We start from the raw sequence: 19525 nt of genomic DNA, 5'->3' as shown, positions 1-19525 counted from the left end.
AACTGTTCTGGTTATGTATTTAAATTTTTTTTTCTTAAGCATATGTATTTATATATTTTAATTCAACTGTTATTTGTATATATATATATATATATGTGTGTGTGCATGGTTAATTAGATGGTGTTTTAAATTACAGATTATTTACTTATTTATTAATAAATTAATTAATAAAAATTTACTAATTACTGTCTTTAATAATTCCACATCTGTGAAAAGTGTATGTTGACCTATTTTTTGAACGAGTTTGAAGGGGACAAAAAAAGGCCATTTCAATATACTTGTTTTGAAATTTTTGTATTTCTACTGTTTATGTACAGGGTTTAGTTTTGCTTCATTGTATTTTCATTATGCTACTATGATGGCTTAGAAAAGCAAGGTTTGTTTGTTTGTTTTGGAATTTCGCACAAAGCTAGTCCCTAATTTAAAGTGTAAGACTAGAGGGAAGGCAGCTAGTCATCACCACCCACTGCCAACTCTTGGGCTACTCTTTTACCAAAGCAAGGAATTTCTAGGCCATGCCGGGCCAGAAAAGCAAGGAATTTCTATTATATTTTGGAAAACAGTCTCCCAATCATCTGACCATTCTTGCATTGAAGAATAAATAATATTCACAACACGTGATTCATACATTCTGCCAATCTTTCCTACATGATGGTTCAAAAAGAAAGAAACATTACACACTTTCAGTCATCATTTGCTCAACCTAAAGATTATTTTAGCTTTAATCCATGGATGCCCACTGATTCACCTGACAGGTAAAAAGTTCTGATAAATGGAAGACATCCATTATCATTTCTTACAGTCCTTTTCAGTTCGTTATCTGCAGTCTGAACCAGAGCTGGGGCAAAGTTGCTCTGGCTAGCAACAGACTGGTAGACCTGGACTCGATAGATGTTATATTTCATACTATTGGCCTTCAGTTGCTCTAGAACAATGCAATAATAATGGACCACATGTTGTCACCATTACAGCACAGAAACTACATACCTAAAACTTTTTAATAGTTTCTATGACACTAAAGAGGGTAGAACACACAGTATGTCTGGACATCACATTGCAATAAATTTAATTTTCACTATCACATGTTTGCTGAGGTAGAAATTAGCCAAGGTACTGCTCTTTTTGTGGATTAAGCAATTGGTTCTCAAGATAAAATAACTAAAGGAATACTAATAACTTTATATATAAAACTGAACCCACTGTAATGAGTTCAATTACATTTTGTTGCAACAAAACTGATACAATACAGGCTGTATGAGAATAAACAAGGCCTATCCTGTTTTCTGACAAGGTAGAAGCCAGAAAACAGGATAGGCCAACAACAATTCATTGTTTTCTAATCATTTTAAATAATAATGTAAACACAGTATAATTAATTAGTTGTATTCCTTACTGGATTGATTTCTAGTTCTAATTATTACAAGGAGTTTGCTTTGATGAAAAGTTAATATTATATACCTAAGTTTGTAGACAGAATGTACATATGTACATGTAGCAGAAGATATAAACACATATCCGACCAGTCACGATGATACACAGTTTTACAATTAATTGCTGGCATAGTAAGATCATTCAACTCTCTTGATTACTTTCATTTTGTATGCACACAAATTAATGGCATTGCATAATGAAAATAAATAATTCATCTCAATAGAAATTTTTGTGAAAAAAAGTCTCTTGTACTTCTATCCACCTTTATTTCATTTTTGCTCTATACATGAGGCATGTTCTTCATGTGCACATATTACTTCATCAATCATGTTTTCACTTCACATTAATCTAGATCTTTATATGTAGGTTAATTTCTCTGTTCATTCCAAGTCACTGGGTGCTTTTATGTAAAATTAAATATGTCTCATCTTTAAAGCATAAAAACTATGTAAGTAATTAGGTGAATTTCTCAAGGTATTATAAAAAATATTTTCTATTGTGAAAAACAAAGAACATTATTCTCTTTTTTACGTTCAGTTCAAAAAGTTATCTCAATTACTGAATTTAATTTTCACTCATTGGCATAATAAATTGGAGGCTGATTTCACTGCCACAGACATTCATGAACTAATCAGATATCAGTTCTTCCTTCTCTAAGTCTTAATAATAGACCCAAGATAGGTTTAGTGTTTTTTTATTTTGCATCTGTTGGACAACAAATGAAACTGGTATCACTGTAATAATCTTTTACAACAAGTTCACTTTTTCTGCTTCCTGGTCTGTTTAATATTTTACCGATTCATCACTGTTACATGATTCCAGTTTCTTCACAATCTCTAAACATATTTGTAAACAGAAAAAACCCAATAACATTTGTAATTTAATGGACTGTTGCTATTAACTTGAAGTACTATTTGAACATTCAAAAACAAAATGCCCTCTCTTTCTATTACAGAATGGTTTTAAATTCTCCACTATTATATACATGTAATACACCACAATCACATGTAAAAGAAATAACTATACACCACAAAACTTATAGTATATTTTGAATGATTAAACTTGATGAAATTCACAGGATGTAAAATATATATGCAAGTAAAGTTTTTACAATGAAATTATTTGTAGATTTTAATACTTATTTCTCAATAAACCTTTTCAAAGGAGATGTAATCATGACAGAAAATGTACTTTGTCCCAATAATCCAATAACTGCATTGAATCAATAAATTATATTTGTACATAAAAACCCATTATTACAGATTTCTAAATAAGCTTAATTTAAACACTTACAAGTTAAGAAAGAACAAGAATTAAAAAGTTAAAGTTGTGCACAGATATATATTATATATTTGGTTCTCACTTATCATTATTCTTATGGTATTTAAAGGTTCAATGATTTTCTGTTGAATGATTTGGTACACACCAGATAATAATGGGAGGCTAGTCAGAAAAATCTATTACAAAGCAAAAAAAATCTGATATCCGAATTATTTTAACTACAACTGAGTTTCGCTTGAAAAAGAAACTGGACAGAGATTCAAACACAAACACATTAAAAACTAAAAGAAAATGTATTAGAGTGATTCATTTACTGAAAATATCTGCAATTCTCTAAACATACGTAATCTTAAAAACCAAAGTTAAATCTTACTTAATTTGTTTCAGGACAGTAAGGTATAGAATTATACACTACTAACAGCAATGCTATTCCTTTCACAGCACACAAGCACTACCCATCTGACCTACAGACACTCCCACTAAAAAAAACAAACAAACAGAAAAAACATGTTGTATCTCTGACACACTACCTGACTTGTCAGTGAAAAGAGATACTTATCAATTTCTATACAGCATGTTTAGTGCTGCAGTAACTTTTCTCATGAGGAATTACATGTGAAACCCTAAATGAATGACACAGTTTCATAATTAACTGGGACAAAAGAAACTTAAGTGTTTTGATTTCCTTGACTATCTATCTACTCTCAGAATGCATGTTCAATAATTATTGAAATGTTGAAAATTTGTATATTAACTAAGACAGGAGGAAACATATGGTATGTACATACATATTTCCACAAAAAATAGGTGCATTTAATGTATTTAATTTCACAACTTAGAAGAGAAATTTAGACAAATAGAATATGAAAAGATATTGTAAATATATCAAATGTATTATGTGAAGATACTTATTGTATTCAGCATCTTAATTCATTAGTGTTTGTTAAAATAATCACTGTTGTTGAAAAAATTAATAGACTAAATTTATTAGCTATACACATATTTATCAACATGTTAAAATACATTTCACAGACAAAATATTATTACTGGAATTTATATTATTATAACAATGACAACACAAGAACTACAGCTGTAAAACTGTAGTTCACTGTTGAGGAAATTTAGGTTTATGAAAAACAGAAATTTATTCTGAAATGCAAATGACTAGCCATTCAGCCTATGATATATAACAGTTGTCTTTAACACATTCTCATCTCAGCTGTAATATTCAGGTGAATTATGTTTAAGGTGCTCCAAAGTGTGCCTGAATTATGGTTAGACATTACAGATGATGTTGAAAATTTTCACTCATATGGAATCATTTTGATAAATAAAAACCAGCCAATCACAAAAGTATGTTTCAAGTTTGCTATCAGTGTCTCAAAGTGCCATTAGCATAATGTGAATTGATTGGAAATATTAATAATATTTTACAATACTATAACTAGTGAAGAATGTTAACAGCATTGAAATTATCCAGAAGTTAAAATATAGGTTAAAACAACCTTCAGAGAGTACTCGATCATCTCCAACCTTTCATGTCAACAGCTCAATGAGTTGAAATGACATTTACATCTATTACTTGGCATGCACAAACATGTTAAATAAATTGACAAACAAACATAAGCACCATACCTCCAATAGGCCTTTTCAAGAAATCCAGATATCAAGTGGAATAGCGAGTTGACACTGATGTAGAGAACCATGACACATAATCTCAACTTAGATGAAACAAATGAAAAAACCAGCAGTAAGTAGCTGACTGTTCAGTTCATAAGGAGTCAGATGAGTTAACATTAGTAAAGAAGCAGTCTCCTTGATAATTGGGTGATATACTCTTATTGAAGAGGTAGTACAGCTGAGTGGTTGAAAGATAACCAGCTGAAAGGGAAATGCAACCCTAACTTTCATAGATCATCAAGCAATATTTTGTGGCAAGACATTGATCTGTTGTCTTGAAATAACTTCTAAATCAAACTAGCCATATTATAATGGCATTTCTGTGAAGTATAGTTCACAAATCTCATTAAAATAAATACTTAACAATTACCTAAATTGTTAGATGAGGTCCAAGGGAAATGATTGACTTAAATTGACTGGAAACTGAAGAAGCAATATGATGAAAGGACACTGGAATCTTCACTTTCTAAGCACTCATATTAAGTTTTTGGCAAGTGTTGGTATATTTGCCTGTGAAGTGATAAGGGAGTTGTGCTATAGCACAGCATGATAAACTGAAATCAGAAATCAATCTACTTATTTATTTCGATCACATTTAACTTGTATCAGAAATCACACTATCTGTGAATTTTGAGTTTTTTGGCCCTCAAGTTTATAGTTTTTCAATCACAAACATCAACCAACTTGCAGACTTCACTGTCCAAATGATCTCAGGTTCTGGTAAGGCAACAAGACACTGGAGAGAGATACTGCATTCATGGGAAGACAGTAAGTTAAAGCTGGAAGGATGTTACACACCAGCATATGTTCAGTCTTGTTCACAAAGCAATCTTAGCAGTGGACTTACATATGCTGTAAGAATGTCCATTTATAAGTACAATATCAACACTCATCAAGCATGGTCTGTGTATGCACTGTGCTTATTCTCTTCCTGTCTGAAAATACCCAGTTACATCTTCAATCTTCGTGTTGCTACTGGCTCTGCTGTGGCCATACATCTTGAATATTTTGAAATTAAAGTTTTCAGTGAAGCCATGTGTTTTGAAGTGTCTGACTGTCTACTGCACTCACAACAGGACTACCATAACCTACTAGCAAACTTGAAAACAGCCTAACAAATAAGGGACATACTGCCAATATAAAGCTTCATGCACACTGAACTTGTTTAAACACTTATGGAAGCTAGTAATGCACTTTTCAGGTACATGCCTTATTACTTGGGTAATGTGCTAAACCATGTTTTCAATGAGGTCAAGAAATCAAGATTATCTTCAGGACAGGAGTCCAACACAACAACCACTATATTCAATACAAGTGCTTTCGCAACAAAATTTGCACAGTTATAAGTATCCATATTTTCTATAAGTTTATGGAAACTGTTTTTCAATATGATCAGTTTGTTTTTCTAGTTTCATGATTTTTTTTCTTGTTGTATTTCATTAAATGCTTAATTTACATTGAAATTCAATTTGTATTTTATACTTCCAATTTTAATTTGTAATGCGCGTTGAAATATTATTTTTGAATATTTGTAATATTTTAATTTATTCTGTGATTTTGTAATTTTCATTTATTTTGGTTTCTATTTTGTATTGCAATTTTTTTTTAATGTTAACTTTTTTTTAACCTCACCTCATTTAAATTGTAAACTGATCTACAAATGTGTTTGTGTATATATATATATACAATAACAATAACAATTTTATAACAATTCAGCTTGTGAAAATTGAACTGAAGGATTAGTAACAAGTAATTCACAATTGTTATTAGTTTTATGTTGTGTATTTTACAATGCAATACAGCAAAATTCTAGCTTTGAAAATTTTTAAAGAAATACTTTTCTTAAATGTCAAATCTATAAAGACAAACTGCTGTACATGAAATTTTGTCACCAACATTGTTTTACTTTCTCTTCCCAGAATGGTTCAACTGTACTATTTATGTCTAGTACAGCTGTTCTCCATTTCTTTTACATTCTTTGTCACACTGTACAGAAATACAAGTTTCTCACAGGTGTGTGTGTATCTTCTTATGTGTTTCAAGGCACAAATTCTTTCAAAGTTTCTTTTGCACAAGCTACACAATAGTAAGGTTTTCACCATTGTGTATCCTCTCATCAGGCCCTTCCAGTTTCTTTTCCACACACTTAACAACTGAACTGTTTCTCTACAATGTGTATTTTCTCATGTAGTTTCACACCTTCTAATTTTTTTAGAAAACACTACACAACTATATAGTTTTTCTCCAATATGTATCCTTGATGTATTTTCAGATTAAAGTTTGTTCTAAATTCTTTACCACACACAATACAACTAAATGATTTTTTCCTACAGTATGTATTCTCTCATGCTTTATCAAAACATTTTTATAAGAAAATTCTTTGTTACACACTGCACAACAGTACTGTTTTTCTCCAGTGTGTATCCTAAGATGTATTTTCAGGTGACTATTTGTTCTAAATCCTTTTCCACACATCACACAATTATATGGTTTCTTTCCAGTATGTGTTCTCTCATGTTTTTTTCAGGTTTGTGTTTGTTCCATATTCTTTGCCACATACAACACAAGTGTATGGTCTCTCCCCAGTGTGTATTCTCTGATGTCTTTTAAGGACACCTTTTCTACTAAATTCTTTATTATACAAAACACAACTGTAAAGTTTAACTTCAACATTAGAAACTTGAAGTCCCTCTGGATTAATTTCCTTTGAAAATGTTTTAATAAAAACATCACCACCTCACAGTTTCTGGGAATTGCAGACTTTTCTGTTTGTACAGGAATCTTTTGCTGTTAACACAGGATAACACAAATATTATAATACTCAAGAACAAATAGCTAGTAAATATATTAGTAGAAACTTTCGTTTAAGGATCATAACACTGAAAAACAAATATTAGCAGAAAAAAAAGATACCTCTTGAAGTGACAAGTTATTATGTTGTTTTAAAATATATTGTAATTATAAATTTTTCTCATAAGGAAAACTGAAGTAAACAACAGGTTTTATCAAAAGGTTTCGTCTCAGTAGTAACATGAATCAATTGTACCAAACATATGAACTTAAGTGAATATCTAAAAGACCCAATGTTTTAGGTAAGAGAAATTTACCTGTACAACATTTAGCCTAAATTTGGATGTGCAAGAACCAGAAAATCATCATGACACCTGTCATGGTACACACCATAGCTGGCAAACCTATGAAGAAGTTATACCTAATTTGTTTAGGAAAAATCAAATTTATAAATATACTCAAAATTAACAGCTGCAGCTCAAGTTTGGCCTTCGTAGAATAATGGCTCCAGTTATCCTAATGGATAACACAGATACAACCAGAAAATCAAAGTGCCTTGAAAAAGCCTAAAATCTGAGGTTTGTCTTTTTGAATTTCAAGAATAAGTAATTTTAGACTCTTGTAATTCTAAGGAAGTCCCAACAAAGTGAGTACATATCCTAAGCTAATCAAAGTGCAGTCAACTTACTCAGAAACAGTGAAGTCCAAAGTTGATGAGAAATGAAAACAATTCTACATTGAGTTATTAGAATAGATGGAAAACACATTTACTAGAGTACAGATCTTATCAAGGGACAAAGAAGAGGGACATAATTTCATAATATTCAGTCTTATAAACAATTTTACTGAAATAATTAATATACTCAACTATATTAACTGTAAGTTTAAGAACTTGAGTAAAAACTAGTTCTGAAAGACATTGGGAAGCCTGATTATTCATCTGGATAAAAAAAACTAAAGAGGAATTTAACATTTACAAAGTTGATGAGACTGAGCTACTATTCAGTCACTCTGAGTCTCTTTTGGTGAACAGTGCTCCAGTAAAATATTATGAATTGAAAGATAAAGGAATCAGTTATTTATAATAGTCTTCTCAAACAAGAATTGTGTTAAAAATTACTGGTGGACCAAGATACACCTAAATGTCTTTTATGACCACAAAAACTGTCAGAAGTTAATTAGTGTTGAAGGGTATCGTTCTATTTACGCTGATGAATTATGGTGGACAGGAGGAAACTAGACGAGACCTTACTTAGCTGGAATAGGGCAGCTAAACTCTTATGTTGTTGATAAATGTGGCAATGCACTGATAGAATCAAGTGATTCAGAATTTGACTTTTATGATTTGAAAGTGAATATGTCAGCATGATAGACGTAATGCAACTCTTAGATTTAAGTTGCACAAAATAAGAGTGGCAATAAATACTTCTATTATTTTGTTTTTTTTTTGTTTTTTTTCTGTAGCTGAATATTCTGAAGTGACAATTGGATTAGGCATGTTGGAAGTGAAGTAATTATGCAATGCAGCTTGGTTCATTCAGTTACTGAAATTCTACTGTTCATTTTAAAAGTATGAATTTTCAATTATGAATTAATAAGTATAGTGTAAAAAATTATATGCCCAGATCAACAACTAACAAACAACAATAAATCCCAGGATACAATAAACTACAAAACCTTATACCACTGCATACCATATGTTCCCAACAGCAGCAAAAAAAACTAAAACAAACAACATTTGGAAAAAGTTAACAAAACACAACATTCCAGCAAACACCAAATTTATTCAAAAACCAGGTACAAAACTAAAGTCTGTATTATGTGAAAACTACACTGACAAACATCACACCAAAATAATTTATAAAATACAATGCAACAACTGCCACAAGTTCTGTGTTGGAGAAACAAGCAGAAAAATAGAAACTAGATTCAACGAACACAAAAAAAACACCTTAACACGTTTTTGAACACTGCAAATAAACACAACATAAGCAAAAAAACACCCAGATATTAAGTAGGGAAACAAATATAAACAAACTCAAAATCAAAGAATCCCTACTTATATAGCAACTAAAACCAAAATTAAACCAATATAAAGGAACACCTTTACACCTATACTAATTAATAACCTAACATCCACCTGCAACGCCCCCAACAATCCCTCACCTGTTTATACTCTCGTCCCTAAGACATGTGTCCAGCAACAGTCACATTCAAATTCTCTCTTTCTTAACCTGAAGATGATCTAGGAAGGTCGAAACGTTGTTCTCTCCTTATCAATAAAAGTGTTAATACCCTTACCAGCTGTTCCGAGATATATTTTTTATTTCAAGTGGGTTTCTCGTCATCAAGAAATATAGCAGCAATGAGTGTCTCAGTATAGATAGTTAAAAATTTTACTTCTGATCTTACTGGATAATGTTAAAGTAATTTTGATAAACACAATGTAATACTGAGTTGTAGGCAAAAGTCTTGAAAACAACTTAGAATCTGAATGCAAAAGCCATAAGTGACAAAATCTAAAGCCAAGCTGCACCACTAATCCCTTTATTTGCTTTTATAATTTCTATTTCATTAATTATACATCTCATGGTTTTCTTCAGTTGACAATTTACGTTTAAGCTCAAACATTTCTCTGGTCACAAATGTATTACATTGCACTACTACTGATAGCAGTTAAATACAACTGCCAAAAAAATGAAAAAGAAACAAAATATTTTATTGATATGTTTTTCTTTTCATATCAGACATAAATAATCCAAAAGTAAATCTCGAAAAGAATTATTGACACAATGAGATAGGGAGAGCGTAGCATAAAGATTTAACTTTTCTGTTCATATTCAAGCAAAACAAGAAGCTTGAAGGATGTATCTTTGTACTACAGTTTAAGCAGTATTTATAGTATAAGTACGTTATTGGTGATACACTTAGAAGATAGTTTAACAGTAAGAAAGAAAATCTGAAATAGGTAATTTTCGTGAAAAAGTATTAAGTGATACAGAGAAATGAAACTTACAACTTATTTAAATACTTCCTTTCAATATTAAGAAACTACATAAATTCCAATTTGACTCATAAACAAAGTTGTGATTCCATGTTACCTGAGACATAAAAATAAAGAGATTCTTAACCCTTTTGTGACAGGCTTGGTATAAAATACACAAGTGTTTATAGTTTAACTTTTGGTGCAGTATAAGTACCCTTCTCAAAATTTGTCAGATTTTTAGTAAAGATTTCAAGTCTTTTCTTCAAAACCAGCAAACTGTTTAATAAAGTATTTTTACTAAATATTTGTTTGTGAAACTATCAAGTCTGGTTTGTTATTAATCTGAATGTGAAGTGATTTTCATGTTATTATTAAAAAATTATTGTTTGCCCCAAAAATCTCAAATATTATTTATTTAATATCTAAAACCTCCTAAATCTATTTCAAGCATTTGCTTTCAGTTAATTTTGTACTTTGTCTGTTACTTTCTCTACCCTTACTATATGGTGTCAATTTAACCAACCCCGTAACCACCATAAAAAAATCAGGAAATATAAATTATGCTTTTTTCTGTTCTAGAGTGACTGCAAATTATAACACAAAAGCAAAATATTTAGTATAAATACCATAAATCTCATAACATTATAGATTTAAAAATATTTATTATTTTTATTATACTGACCTTCCAGTTGTTCCTAGCTAACATTACAGAAGTTGCATTGATGTAGTACACATGCACTCATGTTATCATATCCAGTAATATAAAACTAGCTTTTACAAAGTGACCCTGTCTTGACTGTGTTTTAGTTTAAAATACAGTCACATTTCATTTATAATACATTTTTATGAATATACATTATTAATATTTACAAATAAGTTCTTAAAGTTATTTTTCTTAAAACATAGAATAATAAATAAAAAAGTATAGCAAACTATTATCTCTTCTAGTTAGAAACTGTGTACTCATTTGTGGCTTGCTACAGGTTGCTAAGCCTATCCAATTTAGCGCATGGAGGATGTGAAACAAAAAATTTTATTTTCAGTTTTATATAGATATTCAAAATAATCATAAAGTACTACATCAATACCATAGAATTCCACTATAGTTTATCACACTTGGTAACTATGCTGTATTTGGGTCTAAAAAAATATAAAATTCTGAGCTGACTAAAGACTCCACTTACAAGCTTGAAATCTTTGACAGAAAGAATGAGTTTAAGTCATAATATTTCAAAATGGTCAAAAAAGTTACTTCAGGGGCATTCTGAGTTTTTGACTGCTTATTTACATGATGTATATATACATAAAGTGTTTCCAAAAATGGAGAGAGATGGGCAGGGCAACTGTGTATGTTTCAGAACATGAGTGACATCTCAGCAAAAAGAAAAGATAGGAGGTTCTTATTTTATATTCTAGCTTGTAAATGTCAGTAATTTGAATCAATACTCCATTCAATATACCACTTGACATGCACAAAAGGTGTGCTCTTTTTAATTAAGAAATTAACTAATACATGATACTAAAATTTGAACTATAATCTATAATTTGATAACAAACTTATTGACATAGATTCGAAAATAGTAGGTGAACAAAATTTCAATGTAAGCCAACAAATGTGATGACATGACCTTTAAGTCATGACCCAATGTAACAGAATTAATCAAATTTTGAATGTAAATCTGTAAATAGGTAGTGACTTGCACCTTTTGACTCTACCTGATTCTATAACGGTAACTCAGTGAGACTCTTACTAGGCTTTAATTAATATATAGTTACTGAGATGTGCTCACCAGATGCTTCTTCAGGACCAGAGTGGATGTTCTGCAAATCGTTTTGAAATTCATTTTCTGTTTTCACATCCTTATCATCATCTTTAAAACTACAGAGATGATCATCTTTATCACTTTCACTAAACCTGGAAATAACCTCATCTTGTTTTAACTCACCAGTTTGCTCAGTTTTCATTTTGACAAAAGTGTTCTGTAACAAAAGGAAAAGATTTAGCAAAACAACAAACAACAAGCAGAGCTATCCCTGAACCAGATGAATAATTAAGTCTTCTCTACCAGTGGATATGATTTAGGAACTTCTTATACAAAATGTTTTGCATTGTCTACCAGATACAACTGATTAAGTTTTATATCTGTTTCAACCAAAACAATACACAGGGTTTTAAGGAACACAAGAAAGAATACTGTACTTCATGTACATTGCATTTGACAGTCATTCAGAAACCTACTTTGTTGCAAATAACAACACCAACAGAAAATCCACAGAGAATGCCTGTTTACTCCACTACAAATTAAATGCACTATTTAACATAAAGCTGATAATTGCACTGTTAACCTAGAAGCTGACCATGTTGTCAATGCATTTAATGTGAGAAAAATGACATGAACAAAATTCTATGTTTCACTTCTGTGGCACTGAGGATGCATATAAATTAAAATGAATCACTTCAAAGATTATTTTCCATCTCTTTTGTTTCCTTATTCCACACTGATTGCATTCTTATAAACTGAATAGTAAAGGTTACAAAATTGCTATATGACCTACTGGAAAAGTTCCTCTACCAAATTTTAAATATTATAATTATTACAACTATACTGGCATTCTTTCAACATTGCCAATCTGCAATATCAAACTCTTGTGGCTTAAAGTTTTGTCTTGTTTCTTTGACATTGCCAGGGTCATAACCATACATTGAGAATGACATATTTGGAAAACTTGTATCTTAATAACTTGAAACATAGTACAGACATCACTGTTGTTAATTTGAGTGATGTTTTTCTAAACTGGACAACTTTACCACTTGAGGTAGCAAACTGAGCTAACTATAAATATTTACAGTTCTTAACTCATTGACAATTTTCATAGCTATGAAGGGAGAGTCTAACTGAGTAAATCAGTGGTAATATTCAACCTTCAAGCATGGATATGGTAATTTCTAATTAATATTTTGACTTGTCCAATAAGCACAAGTAATAATCTAATTACATTTGAAGGTTAATCATAAGTTTGTAAGTCTAGGCCTCTAACTTTAAGTTAGGAACAGATGTCTGAGGTTAGCATAATAGCCCAATCAATTGTATGGTATGCAAAATGATGCTCACAACAAAGAGCACAACTGCATCATCAGGCCCATTACACAATACAATGGAAAAAAGAAAAATTATTATATTTTTATTCAGAAAAGAAGTTTATGTGAGAGTTTATTCTAATATCAGTTATCAAAACTCATAATTATTTTATATACTACATCTGTGGCTAACTGAAGACAACTTAATATGTTTGCCTGTAGTTAAGAACAAAACTACATAATAGGCTTTAAGTGCCAGGACACACAAGTAAAAAAAAAAATGGCTAAAATTAGGGCAGTGTTATAGAGGGAGTAATATACATTACCATAGAACACAAGATTTAAACCTTCTATTTTCTGGAAGTCAATTTACAGCTTTTAAAACCTCATAAGTTAAAATGAATAGATGATGCTTAGATTCAAGCAATAATTCTTAATTATGATTTTAAAATATATGCACAAAAATGCTCTATTTCAACTCATTTTGTTTATAAAATGTTCTTATAAAAATGTACTAGACACTTAATATCCAGAAACCAGACATAAAAGCTGAAATTAGAAGAAAAAAATGTGTGCACTTAAAATTCAGCATGAAAAATAATTTGAAACAGATTATTTACGATAGAAATTCTTTTTTTCTTACTTTGTGTTAACTGAGTTATACAGTAACAAGAAACATTATCAACAACTGAGCAATTACAAAACTTAATTCCAAGATATTGTTATTACAGCTAAAATATTACCTAAATGATCTGTCAAAGTTCCATACATGTAACCCTTTCCCAAATTGTTTTTTTTTGTAAATATACATTATTTCAATTCTTATATTTTTGTTACCTCATCAAACATGTAGTTCTCAGTTTGTTCTCCTTTCGTTGTACCAAATTCAGTGGTAAAATCTGAAGATCCTTTTCCCAAAACTGATTTTCCCATTCCTAAATGAATAATAATCCATTTATCTGTAACATCATGAGTGATATGACTTATTCAATGTTCTACCAATAACAACACCTTATTATGACAGGTTATCGGGTTTACAATACCTGAAGTTAAGTAACTGACAAATTCTGAAAAACTAACTCTTAAAAGACAATTTAATTCAGCAATCATTCTAGGATGTTTTCCCCATTTTTAAAAGTACACCTGAAATAAGATGTTTCAGTAATATTTATATACTTATACATAAGAAATCTTTATTGTGGTATAAAGCAACCACTATCTTTATTCAAGTATAACTAAGAAAAATAACTTAAAAGTTGAACTTAGAAATCACTAATTTGCTTTGTATATGCTTTGTCTGTATCTAATTGGTTAACATGAAAATGTTCAGTCAACAAAGTCAATGTATTAACCGTAATGCTTCAAAATGCATTGAGTTTGTTCAACTTGTAGTTGGATGATCACCATACTTCATTATCTAAATGAAGCTGAGAGACATAAAAAAATCTTTCTTATAATTCTAATTGAAACCTAAAGAGAGGAGCAGGCCATTAGAACAACACTAAATACTTCTACAGCTGTACAGAAAGGCAATATTCATAACAAAACAATTTCTTACTATTTGGAATAAATAACTAATTTAAGTTATACAGAACATTTCAAACCTATTTAACAAATTTCATTATTCTTAATCACACACAATACATACAAAAGGCTCAGTCCACTAAATATGAAGCTGTCTCTCAGTTTGGTTACATAACACTCCAAATTTAAAGAAAGTCTGTGCAGCCAAAATTCACCTGAAATTATTCACATAAATTCCCCTGATTTCAACTTATAAACTGACTGTCTTTCAGTTGTTATCAAATCTAAATTGACTAGGCTGTTGTACAACAGCAAAGGATGTATACATTTTATTCTACATACAGCCTGAATCATACTGTCTCATGCGACAATTTGTATATATGTTACTAACAATGTAATATTGCACTATGCCACTTTGAAAGCATTCTGCATATGTTACAGCTTCTTAGCACTACACAAGTTCAACTGATATGTTGGTCAAATGCTGCCTGAAATAATACATCCATGTATGTAGTTTGTGTAAAGTACAAGCATTACAGTTCACATTCATAAGTGTTATGCATTTTGAACCTTTTTTTGTTCATCACAAAAAGGTGTTATGATATCCCTCACAATCACCTATGTATTCTGTTTTTAAAAAACTAGTAATGTCTAAGCCAAACAAAACTTATGCCAAACTATACTGAGAAACACAAAAATGACTGATATTTATCATCTTCAAACAGAAAAGATGGCAAACTGTAAACAGCTAATTATAGTTATATAAATGACAACAGAAGCGTGCATTACTGATTTGGTATAATGATCACATTGACAGCAATGTCCAGAAACAGTTCACTGTGATTATTTCTGTATACTGGATGACAGTTGAACACAGGAATAAGTATATATCTAGAAGACTTACACCATTTGTATGTCTAGTGTTCATATATAAACATTTTCTAATGAGTGTAAAATACTAAGTTCCAAAAGTGGAAATATTTGGAAAACAATAACAATTGAAAAACAGAAAAGAACTGTAACAATTTATCACAACATGATCAAGTGCAATTAAAGATGTTCTTACGACCTACAGCACAAAACAACGAATGTTTTCTTATAGCAAAGCCACATTGGGTTATCTGCTGAGTCCACCTAGTGGAATCAAATTCCTGGTTTTCACGTCGTAAATCCGTTGACTTCCACTATACCTGAAGAGGACCAAAAAATTGTGTCAACTTAGGTATTCTGCTCTTTGATCTATTATAGATGCAAAATCTATTGTAACAGTTAATAATTATGAATTTTCAAAACTCTGATTTCTGGCTCAATTTTTATATAATGACCAAAAATCACTTGTGCTTGAAATGAGTGTACTTCTTCAGAATGTGCTGGAAGTGATAAGAAAATATTGTAATATATATATATGTAGCTACATACTTAGAATTAGGTCACCAAATATATTATAGTTAATTCCAAACAAGATTAAATAAAATACTTCCAACATTCTTACAGTCTATAGCCACTACCCCACATAATGATTAAAACGTTTTTATTTTAACTGATGTTACGCTGGCTCTGTTTCCAGAACATGTAAAGTTATTGAACTCAATTGACAGATTCAAAATGTCACATTATTCACTTTTCAACATACTCCATGAATGGATTCAATACAATCACCACAGATTCACTTCACTGTGTTAAATTCTAACTTTGCACAACAGTAAAAGTGTTAAATTGTTGACACAACACACATTACAGAACATGAAAACCAGAAGTTTCTAATAGTGTTGGATCGCAACAGGCAAACATTTTAAGTGATAACTTTATAAAATTTTTTGTCTAAAAGGAAAAATGTGTTTCATGGATCAACTAGAACATTATGATAAAATTCATGTTACTAAAATACATCTGATTGAAAATGTCAATCTGGTGTTGCAGGACTTCTTGAATGAGTCAAAACAGTTGTCTGGATGAAGGGTATCTTCTGATGCTTTCTTCCTTCATGTTATTATACAGGATTTTAGACTCTACATTTTGTATTTTAATTTTCTATTGTTATTTTTATTTCATGTTCTACAACACAGATACATTTTTTTTTTTATATTCCCTGACAAAATTCCAATTCCTTTTATTTCTCTGACCTACTTCACTTCCCCGAAGTTTCAAAGTTTGTGAAAATCCAGGATATTATCTAAATGCATTCAGTTAATTAGCTCAGGCTTGTGGACAATGAGTTTGTACCTCAACAAAATAATAGGAAAAAGAAAATCACTGCATTCACAAAAACATTAAAAAGCAAGTGAAACAGTTGTGTTAGCATCTACTATAAACTTAAGCCTTTTATGAACGTTAGTTAAACTAATCGAAGAAGTTATGGTAGAAGAAATAAATTGTTTTCACTAAGCAGGCAGGGCTTTGGTTTATTTACAAACAAGTGTCATAAACAAATCTTCTCAAATAATAGAAATAGTTAAAAACTTATAAATGTACCATACATCAAGATAAAACTTAAAAATAAACTGGATAGTGCTTAACATCAACTATCTGTTGGTCCACCTACATTGCAAACAAAAGTGCCTTGAATTCTAAGTTAAAGAAAATATTATGTTGTGTCCTTTCACAAAAACTAGAATAGGTATTTTTAACAGTCAGAAAATTAAATAGAAAAGTTAAGAATTAGCAAATTTCAAGTTATCTTGCAAGCACCAACTTAATTAAAGAGGTGATAGTCTACAAGACTTTCTTCCATGATAAATATAATAACAGACGTTTCCATAAACAATATGTTATCCTTAATAAATGTGCAAAATGAAAAAGCTTATTTAGTGCAGTTGAAATGGATAACAACAAAAATCTGTTCCAGTCACTGGAAAGGCTCAGTTCGTGTTATCTGTACTTTGTATAAATTATTTAAAAAAAAATCAGTTGAGGAATGATGAATAAGAGAGGAAGAATAAGAAAAATGAAGAAAGACTGAAACACGGAAAGAGACAAAGAAGGATGATAGAAACATTCTGTTTTAAGATTAGAAATGGAGACTTTTCACACACTTTTACTGGCAAAAAATGCCAAAAAAATATCTTATTTAGGTCTAATACTTGTGTGCCCTTCACAGTTCTTACCAGCATAAATTACCTCACTTGCTTGGGCTGCCTTACAAGAAATAATTTCAGACTCTTACAAAAACAAAACTTTCTCGTTAATCTTTGTCACTTTAAAGTCAATAATTCTATAAAATAAAACTAAAAGTAAAAAATGTGTCTTGTATAAACACTAAGATATGACTTGTCCAAAGCTAAAGCAGGTATTATTCTAGCTAGTGGGCTTATAACATAACAGTTAAGGAAAAGTCCTGTTGTTCCATTAAGACTATCCCATCCTCTAATCTTTTGAAACAAACACATATTAAAAACACCCTTAAGGCCAACTGTTATCAGTTGATTATTTACTAAGCCTTATCTTTAATCTGCTGTTTCCACAACATCAAAACATAACACATTCCAAACCTAATCTACTCTCTTTGAAAGACAACTCTCACCCTGACAAAATCTATATTTGTCTTCTTGTCCTTCCATTCTCACCACAAAGTACAATAAAAATGTGACAGACACTGACACTATAATTTTCATAAACAATCATTTACACCATATTCCTTCTAAATCTTCTTTTTTCAAGAAAAACTATTTTGGAAATTTTAACCTATACCCACATGACAAACTTTATATCCCAAGTACCATTGTAGTAACCTCCTTTGAACCTTTTCCAACAAGCGTAAGTTATCGAACCCAAGACAAAATAGTCTAAATGAGGCCTTATCAGTGATTTATACAACAAAATTATAACCTCTTTAGACATAATTATATTCAATAATTTTGTAAATACAACCTAAAATTGTACCTACCTTCACTGACCTTTCCAAGACATTGTTAATAGGATTTTAAACAAATATACAATGCAACTATATAACAGCTTGTTAAAATCTACTAAACATTAAAATGCTAGCAAAATATAAACAGAAAACTGATCAGTTTGTAATTCTTTTACTGGATTATTTTCAGTTTTTGGTGTTACAACCATAAGTTGTACCAATGCATCATATTTTGAAAAAAATCATGTACTTCTTCTATTATGAACTAAATATTTACATCGTATACCTGTAAGTATAAAGCCATTATTTAACTACAGCACAAAGTATTATTCACATAACTTCACAACAACGTGCAAATACCTCATCACAAAGTTATCAATTTGATGATCAAAGCTGTTCAACACTACGTCGGCAGTAAATTAGGATTATTAAATGCAATTTAAATTTTATTTGGTGCATGAAATATACATGCAACATTTTTTTTTATTAATTAAAACACTGTATGCAAGAAAATAACCATTGGTAATTATGGCGAAACTGTGCTATTTTCATTAAACATTATGGCTACTCCAGAGTACTTCTTAAAATTAGTTTGATTACTAACAATAAAACTTAACAATTGACCCCCGTAATAACAAATGGTTGAAATTGTTTACGAGTTCCTATTTCCTTACTCAAATATTCTCAGGATATAAAACGCAAAATATAGAAATAAGTGAACATAAAATATATACATGTACGTTTTTCTTTATTTTCGAAATAACGTCAAACTATAAATTAGCTCCATCATACTGTGGAGTGAAAAGAAGTATTTACACTTTCCAAGTTTTTGTTTGTTTGTTTGTTTTTGGAATTTCGCATAAAGCTACTCGAGGGCTATCTGTGCTAGCCGTCCCTAATTTAG

At 30.4% G+C, this 19525-nt stretch overlaps 1 protein-coding gene across 12 annotated transcripts in view; it reads right to left on the bottom strand.

The window, feature by feature from the left end:
• LOC143230975 (uncharacterized) overlaps positions 1 to 19264 on the bottom strand; it is a 37572-nt gene extending 18308 nt beyond the window's left edge. For 2 of the 12 annotated variants that reach the window (XM_076465335.1, XM_076465341.1), the window contains exons 1-3: positions 18982 to 19264; positions 14085 to 14182; positions 11959 to 12148 (exon numbers count right to left, since the gene is read on the bottom strand). In XM_076465335.1, the coding sequence (XP_076321450.1) occupies positions 11959 to 12148; positions 14085 to 14180 (286 nt within the window). In that variant the 5' untranslated portion in view covers positions 14181 to 14182; positions 18982 to 19264. Of the gene's footprint in view, positions 1 to 11958; positions 12149 to 14084; positions 14183 to 15837; positions 15962 to 18291; positions 18373 to 18462; positions 18539 to 18654 lie in introns of those variants that run through there. The other 10 variants (XM_076465336.1, XM_076465340.1, XM_076465334.1 and 7 more) reach the window with 9 other exon arrangements.
• Between the last annotated feature and the right edge of the window lie 261 nt (positions 19265 to 19525).

Source organism: Tachypleus tridentatus, chromosome 10 (assembly GCF_004210375.1).
Source record: "Tachypleus tridentatus isolate NWPU-2018 chromosome 10, ASM421037v1, whole genome shotgun sequence".
NCBI lineage: Eukaryota > Metazoa > Arthropoda > Merostomata > Xiphosura > Limulidae > Tachypleus > Tachypleus tridentatus.
This window is presented reverse-complemented; position numbering and strand designations above follow the sequence as displayed.